Consider the following 19,095-nt stretch of genomic DNA (forward strand, 5'->3'; position numbering starts at 1 on the left):
TCCCCCACTCCCACTGCATCGACTTCAGAGCCCAGACTCACCATTAAAGGTGGCAGCTCCTGAGGAGGGTGAGCCCTGGGTGGGACAACAGCGGTACTCCCCTTGGTCTTCCATCCTAAAGCCCTTGATCACCAGCATCTGACGCTGTCCCTGAGAGAGGATCTCGAAGTGTCCACTGGACTGGATGCGCTCTGTTCCCTTGTGCCAGACGACCTCACCAGTCTCAGCTGCCACTTCCAGCTCCAGACACACGTCCTCACCAACGACTGCCTGCCGTGTCTCCGGGGCTGGGGCTGGGGTTGGGGCTTTGGGGCTTTGGCTGGGGCTGGGGCTGGGGTTGGGGCTTTGGCTGAGGCTGGGATTGGGGCTTTGGCTGGGGCTGGGGTTGGGGGGGCTGGGGCTGGGCTGGGGCTGGGGCTGGGGCTGGGGGGGCTGGGGCTGGGGCTGAGGCTGGGGCTGGGGTTGGGGCTGGTACAGGTTCTGTTGGTTCTGCTGAAAAACAGTACCCACAGAGGATAAGTCACATCGGCCATGATGGATCCCAAGGTCACTGCCCAGCCCCCAAAGAGCTCCTCCCTCCAGCTTATGCAGCTGGACACTCTCATGGACTGAGAGCAGTAACTCACCTAGCTTGACCATCTGGGGAAGATGTACAGGCTCCCCAGCACCCGCTGGACCCACAGCAGCCACTCGGAAGCGGTAGGTCTCCCCAGGGACCAGGCCATCCACCACACACTCTGGCCCAGGTACCAGCTCATGGCACAACTGCCACTGGCCTGTGGATGCCTCCTTCATCTCCACACGATAACCACATAGACCACCGCCACCATCACTCATGGGAGCCACCCAGGATAGGGTCACCGAATGGCCACTACGACCCACCACCTCAGCATCTTCAGGGGGGTCAGGGAGGGCTGCATGGAAGAGGGCACATTAGCACACACACTGGATCCTGAAGTCCTTCCAGAAGTCACTGAGGTCCGGTACTAAACATGGCATACACTTCGGGTCCTGCTGAAGCCTGAACCCAGTGGCCCAGATGGTTTTAGGGAGCAAGGGATGCAGCTGAAGCCTCCATGGGGTTGTATTTGTGCATCTTGGCACCCGCCACAAAGGGCAGGCATTAGGACTGGAGGGCCTCGTTTCTCTTGACCCTTCCCCTAAGAGCTGGCCTTAGATATGCACTAGGCAAAGCGAAGAGGACAGAGTAATGCTCTCAAGGGACTGTAGCCTCAGGGAGTTCTCCTGGACACGCAGCAGGAGCTACTAGAGTCACTATCCTCAGGCTCTTTGGGTTTAATGGAGCTGCACAGAAGCCAGTTCAGAATGGTCACCCATGAGTCAAAGTGGAGGTGGGGGGCTCGGTGTGCCCCAAACCCAAACTCTAGTGGAGGGACCTCTGCCACCCACTCACCCAACACAGAGAGGCGTGCAGAGGCCACAGCATCCCGTGCTGCAAATGTGACCTCTCCTGTGTGTTGGGGCTGGGCATTGCTCAGCATCAGGGCATGGTGACTGCCATCTGCAGTGACTGTCCAGTCAGTATCATCAGGCTGGATGGCAGCCCCGTTGATGTACCAAGTAGCCTCGCCCACAGGCACCGCCTCACTTAGTGTGCACGTGAAGGAGGCCTGCATGCCAGCTCTCACAGATGCATCTTGTGGGGGCTCTAGGACCTCCAAGCGCCAGCCTGTGGGAAGCAAGATGGATGAGCATCGGCAGGGGGCAGGGGCTCCAGAAGTGGGATGTAAGGCCCCTGGCCCTTATAAAACCTCCCTCAAACTAGCTTCAGGTTGGAGGTGTCTCAGACGATTCACCTAATTCTCCTGGCCCAGGAAAGCCTCATGTTGGGGAGTCTAGAAGGCTCACCTGCAGAACCCTCACCTTCAATCCCACTACTCTGATAACCACCAGGGCCTCGGGTGAATGAGTCTTGGAGATGCCTTTCTTTTTGCCTTCCCATTTCCTGTCCCACCCCACCCCAGTGCCCCTAAGTCCCTATAAACCAAGGAGGTACAGCCACCTATGGGAAGAGTCTAGAGATCTGACACTAACTCTCCCACGCAGGTAGAGCCTTTGTTGGAAGGGGTCTCAATGGTGTCCCCACCCCTGAAGGATGGCAGCTCCCATCTGTCAATAGAATCTTACCCTGGAAATGACCCTCCCACACTTGGCTGCCATCCCAGAACCCAGTCCTTCCATCCTACTGAGTTCCACTGAGCTATTGGCACCGTTTGGAAGGTGGAAGGAACTCAAATCCAACATCCTTCCTGCCTTGCCCAGGCTTTGATAGCGAGATCTCAGAGGATACCACCCAATACGATCCACTTCACTACCACCTCTGCTCGGAGCTCAGTCTCCTGTGGAAAAGCCCCATCCCATCTACCCCAAGACGCCCTCCCTCAGCATGGCACCTCTCACGGTGAGGAATGCAGATGTGACCACATCCCCTGCCAGGAAGGTCACTCGGCAGCTGTCCTGTGGCTTCAGGTTTTTGAGCAACAACAAGTGTCGCAGCCCATTCTCAAAGTAGACCATCTCCATATTTTCTGAGGTGTGCACAGGCTCATCATCTAACAGCCAGGTGTGGGCAGCCACCTCAGGCTGGGACAGCTGGCACTCGAACAGAGCTTCACCGCCTTCCAGTGCATCCACGTTCTCCAGGCCACGCACCACTGTGTTCTTGGCTGCAGAGAAAGCAGGGCTCGGGGTTTTGTACCTCCAGGAATTCTTCACTACTGTCTCTTGCAAGAACCCCCCCAAAACTATAAAGGGCCAAACAGAACAGGACCTCAGCAGCCACTGTGGAGGGTGGCACTCAGGGTCTACTGGAGGAAGTATGGCTGCCCAGCCCCAACCATCCCATCACCCTCTCCAGAGGCTTCACATTAGCAGGGGCACCCTGTGTCTCACAGATGACAGACTTCATAGATATCCACAGACTGGAACCTCTCAAGCCCAGACTCAAGCCCACTGGAGATGCAAAAGTATGTCCTTTCCCACAGTGGTGCCTATAGCCTTAAGATGTGGGCCACACCCTTTCCTCAAGTCCCCCAACCAGCACTGCTAGACCCATCCTGATGCCTGGGATGCTATCTTCACATCTGTATCAACTGGAGACCTCCCAAGTCCATACTCCTCCCCTCTCCCCTCTTTCTAGTTATTCTAGCCACTGTTTCTTATAGAAGCCACCAGCTCACAAGACTGTGTCCTAACTTAGCTATAGTTTTGTGTTGCCACCCATAGAGGTGTTCTCACTGTGTAGGTCACCTGCGTTGCAAGGCTAGCGGCCATTGCCTGTCTTTCTATCATGATTATGCTAGGCCTGCCTGCCAGGTGGCCTCACCTTGCACTTGGAGAAGTGCCACAACTCGAGTGCCTGCGGCCTCACAAGAATAGATGCCGCTGTCACAGGGCAGGGCTGGCCTGAGGGTCAGCCTGGCTACGGTCCAGTCCTGCTCTATGATGACACGGTTCCCATCTGCGCACACCTCCCGCTCGTTCATCTTCCACACGGCCTGCACGGGCCTCGAGTACTGGCAGAGGAGCTCAGCCGAGCCACCCTCCTCCACCACCAGGTCCTGCATGGCACTCACCACCTCCACTGTGGGATCTGTCGGCCAACATGCCAGACATGCATCAGCCCCTGGGACAGTGCCACCACGCCCACCCACCTTCTGCTGTCCATGTTAGTTGCTTCAGCAGCTGCAAGCATGGAGCTTTGGTGGGCAATGGCTTAGCAACAGGTGCCTGGCATGTGGCCAGGAAGGGGACCCATCATAGCTGCCAAAGAGCCCTACACACCAGACATGCCTCATTCCACGCATGGCAGATGACGATGTCAAGATGTCTGTCCAAGATGTTTGTCCCCCCAGCCTAAAGTGTACACACAGGTCCCACCTTAAACACATCTGGACCCCAGATCCTGCAAGTCTGCAGCTGCAACCCATCTCGCCCCTCTCCAAGGGTGTAGGGATGCTCGCTGACACCCTTTGGGTCCCATCCCATCCCATCCCCACCTGTTGAAATCCTATGCAATCAATAACCGTTCATACTGGATCTGGCTTTATGAGGCCTTACAGGAGGCCTTAGGCAAAGACACTGGATGAAAGTTTAGGAAACGGCTGTCTGGGAGTCCTGGCAATCTGCTGCCCTCTCTGTCCAGCCAACTCTTCCCCAGAAGGGTGCCCACAGGAAGAAAAGCAGGTGGGCACAGGAGCACACCAGAACTGGATGCAGTGGCTTCTTCATCAGGAACCCAGGAAGCCCCCCTTCAAAATGCTGGCCTTTGGCTGGGATATCTACCCAGTAGGATACTAAACAAGGGTCAGTGTGTGCAGGTCCCACACAGCAAATGTGCAGGAGGCCAGCCTCCAACTAAACAGTTCACAGAGACTAAAACTCCCACTCAGGAAGTGAGTGGAAGCCCTTCCTCTGCCCTGCGTACACAATAGGCATGAAGTAATGCCTTCTCTATGGCCCTTAGGGTCAGTTCCTGACACTCCTCAATTCCCCAGGACCCTGCAGGGAGCATGCAGGGACAGCAAGGGCAGAAGCACCAGCATGGGGAGGTCCCCATTGGCCAATACCTTTGACCAATAACTTGGCTGTGGAGACCAGGGGCCCTGTGCGGAAGGTGATGGTGCCCGAGTCTGCCACCCCCAGGCCCGAGAGCATGAGGGAGTGAACAGTCCCCTCTCGCACAGTGATGGCACTCTCAGGGCTGTTGTGAAGCAAGGTGCCATCCAGCCACCAGCGGGCCTCCGGCCCACCTGCACGAGATACCTCACAGGAGAACGTAGCCACCTCCCCCGCGAAGACATCCACATTCTGCAAGCCACGTACCAGGCATAGAGCTGCCTCTGTGCAAGAGGGCGAGAAGGAAGTCTGGGCTGGGGCTCTCTGAGGTCTAAGGGGAGGGGGCCACATCAAGGGCACTGGTGTAGGAATGTGATCCAATAGCCAAACTGGTTTTTGTCCCAGTTCCTGTCACAGAACTTCCTGAGTATCACAAGCAAACACGTTTTGATCACATCAGAGGCTATGCTAATGAGGTGCCAACTTCAGGAAAGGGCTGGTCACCAGGAAGACCAAGTGACAAGAGGGCTCAAATGTCCAGCCCAACCCACCAGGTAGAGCAGTAAGGCTGGAGACAAATATAAACAAATCTGATGGACTTCAAGGGCTTGGATACCAAAGGGATGGAGAGTGATATATGGAGGAGAGGGGTACCTGTCAACTGCTTCACACACTATGCTAGTCTTTGACTGTTGCTGCTTGACTATTGCTAAACCAGTGACAGCGACTATTTCATGACTCTCAGATGACCTAGAAAACTGGTCGAACCCGGGTGGGCAGTGCGAGCCCCATTCAGACCCATTTAGTTAGCAAGGTTAGGTTTACAACTGGCTTTGTTGGTGGCGGTCTCATGGGACTGAATCTATAACCAATGAGTCTGTGCTAACTTTGGGTAATGTTAGAATTGAATCCAGTTATACTGCATCCAGTTGGTGTCTGTTGGAGGACTGTTTTGTGTGTGGGGAACCCACTGTTCTAGTCAGGTGTCCTGTGTTGTATACAATGTAGTGGGGAATGGCAGTAAGAAAGCTGTTCCCTACAAATGGGGTCCCAAGTGAATTTACTAGTACAATCTTGAGATTGTCTGGCATGGGCCACCTGGAATCTCCTGTGATCAGGCACTACCCAGACCAAAAGCCCAGAAATCCACCCCAGACAGTTAGCACACCCTAATCAAGAGAAGAGGCCATCCATACTGGCCCATGAGAGGCATGTGAGCCACTGAGCATGCCACACCCCTTCAGAGCACTCCTAGCTTCATCCACAGGAGGCCAGTGACACCTATCTGGCATCTTTTTCAAAGGGGACAATGGATAAACTCCACATTTGGGCCTCTTCTTGATAACAGATGCCTCCTCTAACCTAGTATGGGCAGGAAGGAGGCACCCCAGGACCTATTGCTCCAAGAATGTGGAGCTCAGTCCCAGGAAGTGGCTTTCCATTCCTTGGGGGGTATAGAAGCAGACAGGGGCAGTCTGTCTAGATGTCCTCTGAGATTCTGTAACCCTTAGGATGCCACAGCCTTAGCTGTTGGGTACACTGCTCCTCCGCCACACAGCCAGCTCCAAGCTCAGGAGCCTCCCAGATGCAGACGTGTTCCACCTGTTCCCCCACATCCCATGTACCTTTTGAATGGATGCTCAGAGGAACCACAGCAGGTGGATAGCCCAAGCACTCCAGGGCATTAATGTTTTCACAGCCAACTTCCCAATGTCCCAGGACAGACAGGAAAAGACAAGTGGTCTCTTCCACACTTGCTAACTGGGGCCAGTTAAGGAGGATTCCACCATCACCCTGTGTTCCTCTCTGAGCATTTACCAGATGCTTTCTTGGGGGCAACTGACAAAGTCCAGATGCTTCTGTGGCATTTGCTTCTATACCACAGGGTGAGGCTGAGAAGAGTCAGTCAGGAAGCATTTGTAGAGACATCAGTACCCAGCAGGACATGGCAGCCCCGGGGATCACCCCAGAGCACTCCTTTAGAAGTCTTTCCATGCCATTCCCCATGGACACTCCTCCTCTAGCATCAGTTCCCAAGCCTGTCCATAACAAAGCTACCTGGACAACCATTCCACCTGAGGCCACACCGTGAGCCAGCTCTCTCAGAATGGGAGCATCTAGCCTAGAGCAGGACTAAAACCAGCCTGCAGCTCCATGTTGTCCCCTAGTAAACACAGACCCTTTCTGCCCTGCCCCAACTCAAAGCAACCATGAAATTCTTCATCAATCAACTTTTAAGTTGTGCGTTGGCATTTGGCAGCCTTTCTCAGCCCCATTGGCCATAGAATTGAGCATGCCTGTCCATCTCTAAAGTTGCAGAACATGGGATACAGAACATGCTCTATTCTCCACATCTAACTCCCCTCAGCAGACTGAGAGCTCCATAATGGCAAAGCTATATGTAACCCATCCTGAAATCATAGACATGAAGGTTAGGAGAGCAGAGGTTGTATCCAATGTGTGAATAGATGGTTGGATGGCAAATGGGTACTTGAATAGATGGGTAGATGAATAGATGGATGGTGGGTATGTAGAAGGATGAATGGTTGGATGATAAATAGATAATGATTGTACAGATGGTAGATGGGTGAATGGATAGATGGATGGGTGATAGTTGGATGGATAGACAAAATCATGAGAAGCTAGATAAATGAGTAGCATTATGTGGAGAATGAATGAATGAATGAATGAATGAATGAATGAATGAATGAATGAATTGAAGATTGATGAAGAATAGGCTTAGGTGGCCAGGCGTTGGTGGCACACGCCTTTAATCCCAGCACTAGGGAGGCAGAGGCAGGCGGATCTCTGTGAGCTCAAGACCAGCCTGGTCTACAGAGCAAGTGCCAGGATAGGCTCCAAAGCTCACAGAGAAACCCTGTCTTGAAAAAAAACAAATAAATAAAAAAAAAGAATAGGCTTAGGTGGGTGACAAATGGTGGCTATATATGGATGGATGTGTGGATGGAGATGGATAGAGGATAAGTCAGTAAGTGGGTAGATGATGGAGGGGCCAATGGGATCACGTTGAGAACCAGGGCTAGGCAGCATGGGAAGGTTGCTCAAAGCCGAGCTCTATAGGATGACTTACTCTGGGGACAAGGTATATTCTAAATTGAAGTTTCCTAAAGTCCTGCCTTTGAGTCACATTTACCATGGCCAAATCCATACATGTGTCATAGGCATGTGGTTGTACCCACATCTCTGAGCCTTTTGAGTAAGTAAATGCACATCAGTATGGACATATATACATGTGCAAGGACCTAAACCACAGAGTTGGCTCTGTCTCCACTCAGGGCCCAAACCCATGCTAGGCAGAACCTCTACCTCTTCCAGGGGGCAGCATCAATTCTGGCCTGAGATACCACACACTGGAAAATTGATATCCCCAGCACAAAAAATCACAGATAGAAGTCTGGGGCTCCTGATTCCCCTCGTGCAGTGTTAGGAAACAAAAGACATTCACTGGCATAGTCTGGGTGCAGGATAGGGATGCCCACCTGTGACCTTCAGCTGGGCTTCTGAGGAGCATGAGCCCACTTGAAGACTGATGGTTCCAGTATCCTCCAGGGTCACCTGAGAAGGCAGGAGGAAGATGCTTGCCCTTGCACCTCCTCCTGACCAAAAGGGGCTGATCCATCTTCCCAACCCCCTATGATGGAGTCTTGTCACCTCCCCAGCCCAATGCTCTGGAGAAGGATCTTCCCTGATGGATGCAGAACCTTCTGTGTGTAGGCAGAGGCAGGTCCCAGAACCCCACCTTATGCAGAGTGAGCAGGTAGAGTGTGCCCTGCTCCACGGTGATGTCGTTCATCTCATTGGACTGCAAGGGAACCCCTCCCAAAGCCCAGCGGGCCTCCTGGCCCGAGGACCTGGACAGCCGACACTGGAAGTGAGCATCCTGACCCTCACTGAGCTGCACATCCTTCAGGGGCTCCAGAATGGTCACCTCAGGAACTAGACACAGGAAGCATGGGCATCAGCCTTTGCATCTGGAATGTTCCCTGGAATGATCAAGTTCTCATACCCCATAGTCCCATGATACCTCACCTCAATCCCTGAGAATAAACCCATGGGAGCATGCCACCAATCCCTTCTCTAGATCTATGCAGACACAACTCCCTGGGCTCTGGCCCACAGAGAATCTAGAGGTGACCTAGGGCTTAGACTGGTACAGTCTGTAGAATATTCTGAGGGATAGTGGGTGGGTCCTAAGCACTAAGACCATAGGAGCTTCTGTACCTGCCTACCAGCCAGATGCAGCTGTAGAATTAACAGCACACAGGTTCTCCTCACTACCAGAACCTCACCCACCCCCCAGAGCATCTGTCTATCTATGTTCCTTCAAATGGCCTGACCCTGAGCATTCTCATCCTGGGTGAGGGTTGGCCAGGCCCTCCAGAGCCAAATACCTTTGACTGTGAGCTGAGCAGAAGATGAATGACTGCCCATGTGGAAGGAGACAGTGCCAGCATCCTCCAGTGTCACACCCTTCAGTTGGAGCATGTGGGTACGGCCATCTCCAAGAATAGCCACCTCTGTCACTTCATTGCTCTGCAGTGGCAGACCTTGGAGACGCCACTGCACATCTGTGGCTCCTGCCTGCGACACCTCACAAGTAAACTCCACATCCTCGTCAGCCTGCACCTCCATGTCAACCAGTCCCCGCACAATGGTCACCTCAGGCTCTGGAGGAGGGGAACAAAGGAGAGAGGCTCTTTATCAGCCTGAGCCAAATTCCTTGAAAGCCTTCCTTGACACTCCAGTGCTCTTCTGTCACCTGCTGAGCTCACAGGCATGGAAACTGAGCTGGGGCATTTGCTTCCCCACAGGCCAAGAGAAACTGATCGTACAATGGTGAGTGATGTATTTGGCCCCATTACTGTTGCCAGCCCTACCCTGGCTAGGTCCCCAAGAAACAAAACCTTCTGTAGGAATAAGTCAGGCAGGGAGAATGCCTCAAAGGCCAGCAATGTTGTACTACCTGCTGGTAGGGAAGAGGAGGCAGGGCTGCCTTAGGGGCTGAGGTCTGACCTGGCTGCTATGGCCCTTCAGTTGGAGAAGCAGAACTGGAAGCAATGTAGGAATGGGGTGGGGGGAATTGTGATGTGAAGGTCCTGGACCCCAATATGAGTTGCACTCAGGATAGTCCTAGGGGGTGGGTGTGGCAGGAAGGGCTCAAACTCCTCCTGAAGTCTAGCTACTCACCTTTGACTCTGAGAGAGGCCAAGGTTTTCTGGCCACCCACCACACAGGCATATTCACCGGTGTCCTTGGCCTCCAATCCGTGGATCAGCAGCTCACACATGGCCCCTTGGCACCGCATCTCATACTTGGGGCTGGCATGCAGCTCCACACCCTCCTTGAGCCACTGCACTGGAGCCCCTGGCTCAGCCTCGCTCAGTTGACAACACAGCCGGGCCTTGCCACCTGCCTCCTGCTCTGTGCTCTGCAGGCCAGTCTTGAACTTGGGCTTGGGGGCTGAGGGCCATCAAAAAAATACTTAGAGCCACAGGTTCCATCGCCCTGACTCTGACTGAACAAGGTCCCCTGCTCTTCAAGGAACAGGAAGGGGCTGGGTACATACCAGGCTACAGGCAACTCACCTCGGACCGAGAGCCTGGCGATGCTCTGGGCGTGGCCTGCATCGCAGATATATTCGCCTGCATCCTCCTGCTCCACCTCACGGACCAACAGCGCAGCAGTTGTGCCCTCCTGTACCATCTGATACTTGGCACAGGGAAAAAGCTGCAGGGAGCCCTTGCGCCACTCCACGCTCACAGCCACCCTGCTCAGCTCACAGTGCAAGTGTGCAGTGGTCCCCTCATCCACTTCCTGGGCCTGCAGCTCCCTGAGGAATCGCACAGGAGCAGCTGCAAAGTTGGGGGACAGCATGAGAGCAGGTCCCTGAGTTGTTAAGGGTGTTAGAGTCAGGGAACCACCCACAGTGGATCCGTGGTCAGGATCCACAGGACAGCGCTCCAGAGAGGAACAGGAAACCTGCATACAGCAGTGAACGGGTTTACTGTACCTGCCCATGGAGCTACCAGGGAGGGGAAAACACCTAAAAAAAAAAAAATAACCCTGAGGGGCCACAAAGAGCAGGAACAGCTAAGGTCACAGAGACCCTGCAGTGAAACTGTAACATGTGACAGGAAGAGCTATGGGGCAAGTATGGAGAGTGACAGAGGACACAAGAAGACTTGAGTCACCTGGCAGGACAGTGGAGAAGCTACCATAGAGGAAGAGCATACGATGGTGAGTCTCTGAACAATAACAGGATGAGGATGTGCTCAGGAGAACCTCAGGGGCCCAGCTACTGGTGAGGGAGGTAGACCTCGGGGCCACCAATTTGAGTGAGTTCTCCTGGTTGGGATCCATGAAACAGAGCTGCAACTGTGAGGGTCAGCAAGAAAACTGTACCCACACAGCCAGCCCCCAACACTGGAGCTGAGCAGCCTCGGACACCTACCTGTAACCATGAGTGTAGCACTTGTGCTCTGAGAGCCACAGGTGCAGCTGTACTCGCCCGAATCCTCCCGGCGCACATCTCTGAGCAGCAGCTCTGCCACACACCCCTGCTGTCGTGACTCTCGGCGCGCATCAGCCTGCAGCTCCAGGCCACCCTTGCTCCAGACCACAGCAGCACTGGGGATTGACAGCTCACACTGCAAGCTGGCCATGGAACCTTCTTCTACTTGAAGGTTCTGCAGTGGTTTCTGGAACACCACCTGTCGGGCTGTGAGAGGATGAGAGGCTACAGACTCAACTTCAGATGCACCCCTGAGTACCCCAAGGCAGCCAGACAGGGCGAGGACAAGCTTCTCTAGAGTTCCAGTGCAGTCCTGGGGTTGATGCAGGATGAGGACATGAGTTTAGGGTAAGGGAGTTGGTGGAGTTGGTGGGGAGGTTGCAAAGAACTCAACATCTGACTCTGGGTGCTTGCCTCCCATTTAGACAGTCCCCTGCAGGGTTACATCCAAAGAAAACAAGAGAGGCACCCATGTCAGACCACTCAGAACAGAATCAAGTCATGTCCCTACAAACCAGAACCCAGGAAAGGTATTTGTCCTCCAAGATCACATCCTCAGACCAAGCCTTTGAGTGTAGCCTACCTGGAACAGTCCCTCTGGTACTAGGGCACAATGTGTATCTTAGACTCCAGCAAACAGCCAGACCTCTCAAGATCAGGCTGGGTTCTGTTCTCCATGTTCCAGAGGCTTCAAGATACAGCAGCCATTGGTTTTCACTGAGTCACACTAGGAACATGTACCCATTCTGCAGGGTATGGGACCCACTGGGGGACCAACATGTCCTCTCTGAACATTCAATTAATCCCAGCCAAAGAAAATGTTTAGTTAAGCACACACAGAAACTGGAATGTGGATAGCAAAGGGCAGAATATCTGGGAACACAGAACAACAACTTCTATCCCACCGTGATGACTGGCAGTGTGAGGGCATAAGAGGTAAGTTACAGACACCAAGACCCTAGAGAGTGCTGTGGCTGAGATCAGACAGGACAAATATAACATTGCAGAAAAGATGAAAGAGGCAATCCTGGAGAGAGGTGGAGTGGAACAGGGTAGACACAGAGCAAGACAGAAGTCCAAAATCATGTGGCCACAGGAGGCATTTACCTGTGATGCCCAGTGTGGCCGAAGTCCTCTCCTGCCCGCATACACACGAGTACTCTCCAGTATCTCCCACAGTCAGGTCACGGATCTGCAGCTCACACATGACCCCATCCTGCCTCAGGCTGTATCTGTCCCCATTTCTCAGGATCTCAGACCCCTTCCTCCACACCACAGGGGCCTTCTTGCTTAGCTCACACCGCATTGTGGCTGTTGTACCTTCCATGGCCTCTTGGCTTCTCAAGCCTTCTGTGAATCTGGCTGGCAGGGCTGGGAAGGACCAAGAAGTCACTGAGAACATGAAACTGGAGAACCTTGCACACAGAACACACAACCCACAGAGAATTAAAACCACCATGGAAAACAGGGGGAGGTGTAGATGGTGAGTGGGGGAAACTCCATGAGGGAGCGGAAAGGCTGTGAGATGAATGTGAAGATGAAAGCATCTCTTCAGCAAGCAGAATGACTGCAGTTACAGGACAGACGGCCACTGGGTCACCACAGTAGCTGTGCCAAATGTGCAGTCAGACTCAGAAACAGAACAACATGGAGACACCAAGCCTCGGGTTCAGGTGGCCACACACCATCTTTACCCTTGACACTCAGTGTGGCTGAGGTCTTCTCCTTCCCACACACACACGAGTACTCCCCAGCATCTTCCACAGCCAGGCCACGGATCTGCAGCTCACATGTGACCCCATCCTGCCTCAGGCTGTATCTGTCCCCATCTCTCAGGATCTCAGACCCCTTCCTCCACTCCACAGGGGCAGCCTTGCTCATCTGGCACCTCAGCGTGACCATGGTGCCTTCCGTGGCCTCTTGGCTTCTCAGGTCTTCTATGAATCTGGTGGGCAGGGCTGGGAAGGACCAAGCACTCACTGAGAACATGAAATTGGAGAACACTGCACACAGGACACACAACTCACAAAGAATGACACACTATAAGGAACACAAAACAAACATGTGAAGGGAGGTACAGGCAGTGAGGGAGGCAAACTGGTGGGGAACAGAGAGGGCAGTGGCATGGATGTGAACACAAGAACATCTGGACACGTGGAAGCATAGGTGGAGACACCAAGATGAGTGAAGGTGCAGAATCTTTTGAGGATACCAGGATCACTATGGGAAACCCCATGTGGAGACAGAAGCATCGATGAGACAACATGGAGGCACCAAGCCTCAGTCAGTTTACCCTTGACACTCAGTGTGGCTGAGGTCCTCTCCTGCCCACACACACACGAGTACTCCCCAGCATCTTCCACAGCCAGGTCATGGATCTGCAGCTCACACGTGGTCCCATCCTGCCTCAGGCTGTATCTGTCCCCATCTCTCAGGATCTCAGACCCCTTCCTCCACTCCACAGGGGTAGCCTTGCTCATCTGGCACCTCAGTGTGACCATGGTGCCTTCTGTGGCCTCCTGGCTTCTCAGGTCTTCTATGAATCTGGTGGGCAGGGCTGAAAGGGCCAGTCATTGACTAAGAACATGGGACTCTGAAGGACACACTGCACAGAACATGGGATTCACAAGGAGACACACATTCTGGCAAAGGATTTGACAGGAACAGTGAACCTGGGACTAGATGGGGAGAATCAAGAACCTGGGGAGGTGTAGAGAGGGTTGTGGGTGGACATGAACATGAGAATACATCCTCAACATTAGGAACTAGTCATGAAGATGTCCAGATGACCCGTATGTAGTCCAGTAGACACTGTGCTACATATATGGAGGACAAACATAGCATCAAGCACATAAGAGACACCAAGCCTCAGGCTCAGTGGCCACACGTGATCTTTACCCTTGACACTCAGTGTAGCAGAGGTCCTCTCCTGCCCACACATGCATGAGTACTCCCCAGCATCTTCCACAGCCAGGCCACAGATCTGCAGCTCACACACAGCCTGGCTCTGTCTCAGACTATATCTGTCTCCATCTCTGAGGATCTCCGTTCCCTTCCTCCACTCCACTTGGGCTTCTTTGCTCAGCTGGCACCTCAGAGTCACCATGGTCCCTTCTATGACCACTTCATTCTTCAGACCCTCTGTGAACTTGGCGGGTAGAGCTAGGGAGGTTGAAAAGACACAGGCACTATCTATCAGAGATAGTGGAAGACAGGACATGATCACACAGAGAAGACACAGAACCCAAGCAAAGGGCACATGGGAGTGTGCTGAGAACTTGGGGAGGTATTCCTCAGGCTAGACTGTGCACAGTTCCACTTTGCTCCATCTGCAGCTTTCTCGGGCCTTAGACTTCATACGGCATGCAGAGTCAAGGATAGTCAGAATAACAAGGAGAACCTCAGATTTCCTAGAGAACTTTGGGGCTCAGGATATTACAGTGAGGACATGAGACACAGGATCCAAGAACATAAACCCCACACAGAACAGGCAGAGGGGACACTGCTGCAGATGCTCTTGTCTTCTGGGTAACACAACCAGGAAGTGGATCCCGCGCAGTGATGGACAGATGATGTTCAGATTTGGGCAGCACCACACAGATCTACTTAGCCAGTTGTGGTCTTTACCCTTGATGGTCAGTATGGCTGTGGTCTTTTCCTCCCCACACACGCATGAGTACTCTCCAGCATCTGACATGGTCAGGCCATGGATTTGCAGCTCACGCATGGCTCCCTTTTGCCGAAGCTTGTATCTGTCTCCATCTCTGAGGATCTCTATTCCCTTCTTCCACTCCACAGAGGCCTTTTTGCTGAGCTGACATTGCAGAGTGGCCGTGCACCCTTCCATGACCTCCATGGACTTCAGCTCTTCAGTGAACCGCATGGGCAGAGCTAGGAAGGATCAGGTGGACAGAAGTCATCAAACTTTTGATCTGAATATCCAAGAAGGAAACAGAAGCAGATCATGGAGATCCATGGAGATCAAAGTGTGTGGGCTATGGTTCCTGTGCTGTGCCTACAGAGATGCAGGTTGATTGGAAGGTGGGTACCATTCCAGACTCATCTTCCCAATGGCACCTTGCTCTTCCTGTGATCTCTCATCACTAGGAGACATGCCAGGCATTTGAGATCAATCGTGCATGCAAACACATTTCTTGACTGAATTCCGTGGCAGGCATCTCCCAATTGTGATGCCTTCCAGCCTCCTAGATAGTATGCCCATTTGCACAGGGCCTCCATCCAGCACTGTCCATGTTTGAACTTACTCTTACAGCTTATATAAAGCCCTGTCTCCTCCACATCATACTCCTGTTCTGACACTACTAGAGCCATACTCTGCCCATTGGTGTCACCTCCCTGGCCCCTGACAAACTGCAACTGGGAACTCCTAGGCATGCCTTTGAACTTTGGATCTGTTCTGCTGTCCTCCCCACTGACTGATCAGGCTTACCCTGGTTATACTTGTAATTGGTTGTACCCCTCCAGATGTGTATTAAATTTCTAATTGGTACAACTTCAGAAAATAAGTGTATTTTGAGATTGGCCTTTGAAGAGATGGAAAATGCTAAATGAAGTCATGCAGATACGTGCTTAATCCAGTAGGAACAGTGTTCTTGTAATACATCTGGATACAAACAAGATGTTTGTATGAAGACTTGGGGAAGACAGCTGCCTAGGAGCCAGCAAGAGGCCTTGGACATGGCCAACCCTGCTATCACTCTGTTCACAGGTCTCCAGCCTTCAGAATAGAAAGGAAAATCATTTCTGTTTTAAGAGTCCTGATCTACTGTTGTTTGTGATGGTCACCCAAACAACACAGATCTGAAGATGCTATTGTACCAAATACCTAGGAATCTGGAGCTGTCTGATAACAGGTAATAACTAGAGGCTTGGTGACTTTTGAGGCATATATCAGAGAAAAATCAAGATAGCTGGGAATGGTCTGTGGAAATATGAATATTGATGCCATATTGGTCAGGCTGTAAGGATTCAAGCATTATGGTGGCCTGCCCCTGTCACCTGGCAGAATGCACTCAGGCAGTACCCTGGTCATCCCAGGTGCAAAGGACCCCTTTAAAAGAAAGACCTCCACCCTCTTACACTGTCTTTCCCTCTCTCTTCCCTGCTATTCCCCTGGAGCAGACAGGACTTTTCCTGTCTCCCTCTTCTATTCTGTCCTCTCTCTATCTCTGTGTCTCTTTATCTCTTTTCTCTTTCCTCCCCCTCCCTTTCTAATAAAACTTCTCACTTAAGCTCTGTCTGCTTGGCATGTTTGTCCCCCGCCTCAGTCACCCTGTCATGGAATCTACCAAGGTTCCTCACACTTTATTCCTAACACAGGCCTCAGACAGAAATGGGGAATAAAACTAGAAAGAAGGAAGGTGACCCTTTTGAACGCATCAGTGCACTTGGTCAGATTCTGTTCTACTGTCAGGTGGAATGCATAATTTGTAAACAGTGAAATGGGAGATTGAGCTAAGGAGGTTTATAGGCAATGTGTTGAGGGCATGGTCTGGATTCTTCTTTTTGCTTATAGTAAGAGTGAGAGAATACAGAGATAAATCAAAGAACTACTAAGTAAAATGGAAAAGGAATTGAAGATTCGGAGAATTTACAGTCTACACATGATGTCAAAAAATAATGAGTATATATGTTCTGAGGAGAACTTCAGGATGTAGCCAATCATGTTGTCTCCACAGAAGCCACAGCTAGAAAGGAAGGGTTGTAGAAGCCCCTTTGTGACTTTGCAGGGAAGTAAGGACATTGAGAATGTCACATCAGTTTAAATACCACTTAGACCAGAAGGGACAGAGACCCAAGGGAAGGAAGAAGATGGCCAAACCTAATGAGACAATAGAACCACCCAGATATCACATGTGTGACCTTTCAAGAAGATGATCATGACTGGGTGGGGTGTCTCATGCCTGAAATCTCAGCACTTCAGAAGCTGAGGCAGGAGATGTCTCATAAGTTCCAGGCCAGACTTCTCAACACTAATTGTTCCAGATTAGCCAGGGCTGCATGGCAAGACACTGTCTCAAAAAGCAAGTTTTAAAAAAAAGTGACTGTGAGAGTGGATCAAGATCAACAGGGATGCCACTGTCACTATGGGCCCAAGACCATAGGCCTGGGGAGAGGGCACTCTCCTCCTTGGTCCTAGGTCATCTCCACTCAGCACTGTGAGGACCAGTCTAGAGGACAGGAGGTTGAGTCAGAGAGAATTCTCCTGCCTTGAAATCCAGTAGAGTTGCCCTGCTGTTTCAGATTGGTGGCACTCATATCCTATCCCTTCATTCCAATTTCCTCCTCTGTTGGTAAGAACATCTATCCTATGCCTGTCCCACCATTGCGCTAGACCAGTGGTTCTCAACCTTCCTAATGCTGAGACCCTTTAATACAGTTCCTCACATTGTGGTGACCTCCAAACATGAAATTTTCATTCATAACTGTATTTTTGCTATTGTTATGAATCATAAAGTAAATATCTCATATGTGACCCCTGTGAAGGGGTCATTTAACCCCCACCCCCCATGTTGAGAACCGCTGTTCTAGAAGCATGGTTCTACCTGGTTCTGTAGCTTCATAGGCAGGAGGTAAATGAGCCTCGATGTGAATGAAATCTAAAACCTCACACTTAGAAGGGACATTTAGGCATCAGGCTGTGTGGACTGAAGAATGAATTTTACATGTGAAAAGAGCATAGATTTGAGGAGGCCAGAGGCGGAATGTTAGAGGCTATGGTGGTTTGAATGATATGTCCCCCATAGTCTCAGACATTTGAACACTTGTTTCCTCATTGGTGGCAATGTTTGGGTAGGTTTAAGAGCTGTGGCCTTGCTGGAATTTGCCACTTTAAAGTTATTGAGAGTCATAAAATTTCTAGTTCACTCTCTTCACTTCATGCTCGCAATTCAAGATTCAAGCCCTAGATTCCGTCTCCTGCTGCCATGCCTACTGCTTGGGGCCATGTCCCCCTCCCATAACAGACTCTTCTCCCTCTGTCCCACAAGTCCAGATAAACTCCTTAAGTTGCTTTGGTCATGGCATTTTATCACAACAATAGAAAAGTAACTAATGCATGAGCTAAACTATGCCACCTCCCAACTCATACATTGAAGTTCCAACTTGCCTAGTACCTCGGGGATTTACTCTACTTCCAAGAGGGGTGCTTAAGTAAATAATTAAGTCAAAATGAGGTCAGGCTAGGCTCAAGTCCAAAGTGGCTAGTGTGCATCTAAGAAAAGATTAGAACAGAGACATAAGCAATGACCATGTAATGACTCCAAGAAATCAGACATCTTCAGGAGGAAAAAAACCTGCCAATACCTCAATGGAGGAATTTCGGCCTCCAGAATTATGAGCATACTAAGGCAGAAGCCCTTCAGGGTCTGGCACTATCTCAAAGCAAGAGTTAAACACTCTCCCTGAGATCAGAAGTATTTTTCTGGCTACCTCCAGCCAGGACCACATATTGCTGTGCATGTCCATCAATCTGTCAACTCTGTACCTGGAACCAAAGGACCCCAAATCTCTGCAGGCCTTAGCAAAATGCAAGTGGCTCTGGCAGATCTCCCACTGGGCACTGAGGAAATATGTCAGTACCTTCCTTAAAACTGTACACTATTCTTCCCTGGGTCCCTATCTTACAACAGGCTCTAGACTAGATTAATCCAGTGTGGTTTGGGGGAATGGGTCACACAGACATGTCACTGTGCATCACATGATGAGGCTGAGAGGCATAGAAAGAGCACAGCTTACATGGGAGAGATAGGAGAGAACAGATCAATCTGGGGGCTGCACAAAGACATTACCCTCTACAGTCAGCGTGGCTGAGGTCCGCTCCTGCCCACACACACACGAGTACTCCCCGGCATCTTCCACAGCCAGGCCACGGATCTGCAGCTCACACGTGGCCCCATCCTGCCTCAGGCTGTATCTGTCCCCATCTCTCAGGATCTCAGACCCCTTCCTCCACTCCACAGGGG

General features: G+C 51.7%; 1 protein-coding gene across 1 annotated transcript in view; it reads right to left on the reverse strand.

The window, feature by feature from the left end:
- Positions 1–19,095, reverse strand: part of Obscn (obscurin, cytoskeletal calmodulin and titin-interacting RhoGEF) — a 138,335-nt gene that overhangs the window by 46,147 nt on the left and 73,093 nt on the right. The window contains 14 exon segments of the mRNA XM_035448275.1: positions 42–306; positions 309–343; positions 627–914; positions 2,415–2,687; positions 8,079–8,154; positions 8,339–8,535; positions 8,991–9,266; positions 9,787–10,059; positions 10,185–10,451; positions 11,051–11,317; positions 12,218–12,481; positions 12,805–13,068; positions 13,404–13,667; positions 18,922–19,095. The exon segment at positions 18,922–19,095 is cut by the window's right edge and continues 2 nt beyond it. Coding sequence (XP_035304166.1) covers positions 42–306; positions 309–343; positions 627–914; positions 2,415–2,687; positions 8,079–8,154; positions 8,339–8,535; positions 8,991–9,266; positions 9,787–10,059; positions 10,185–10,451; positions 11,051–11,317; positions 12,218–12,481; positions 12,805–13,068; positions 13,404–13,667; positions 18,922–19,095 — 3,183 coding nt within the window.

Source organism: Cricetulus griseus, chromosome 7 (assembly GCF_003668045.3).
Source record: "Cricetulus griseus strain 17A/GY chromosome 7, alternate assembly CriGri-PICRH-1.0, whole genome shotgun sequence".
Classification (NCBI taxonomy): domain Eukaryota; kingdom Metazoa; phylum Chordata; class Mammalia; order Rodentia; family Cricetidae; genus Cricetulus; species Cricetulus griseus.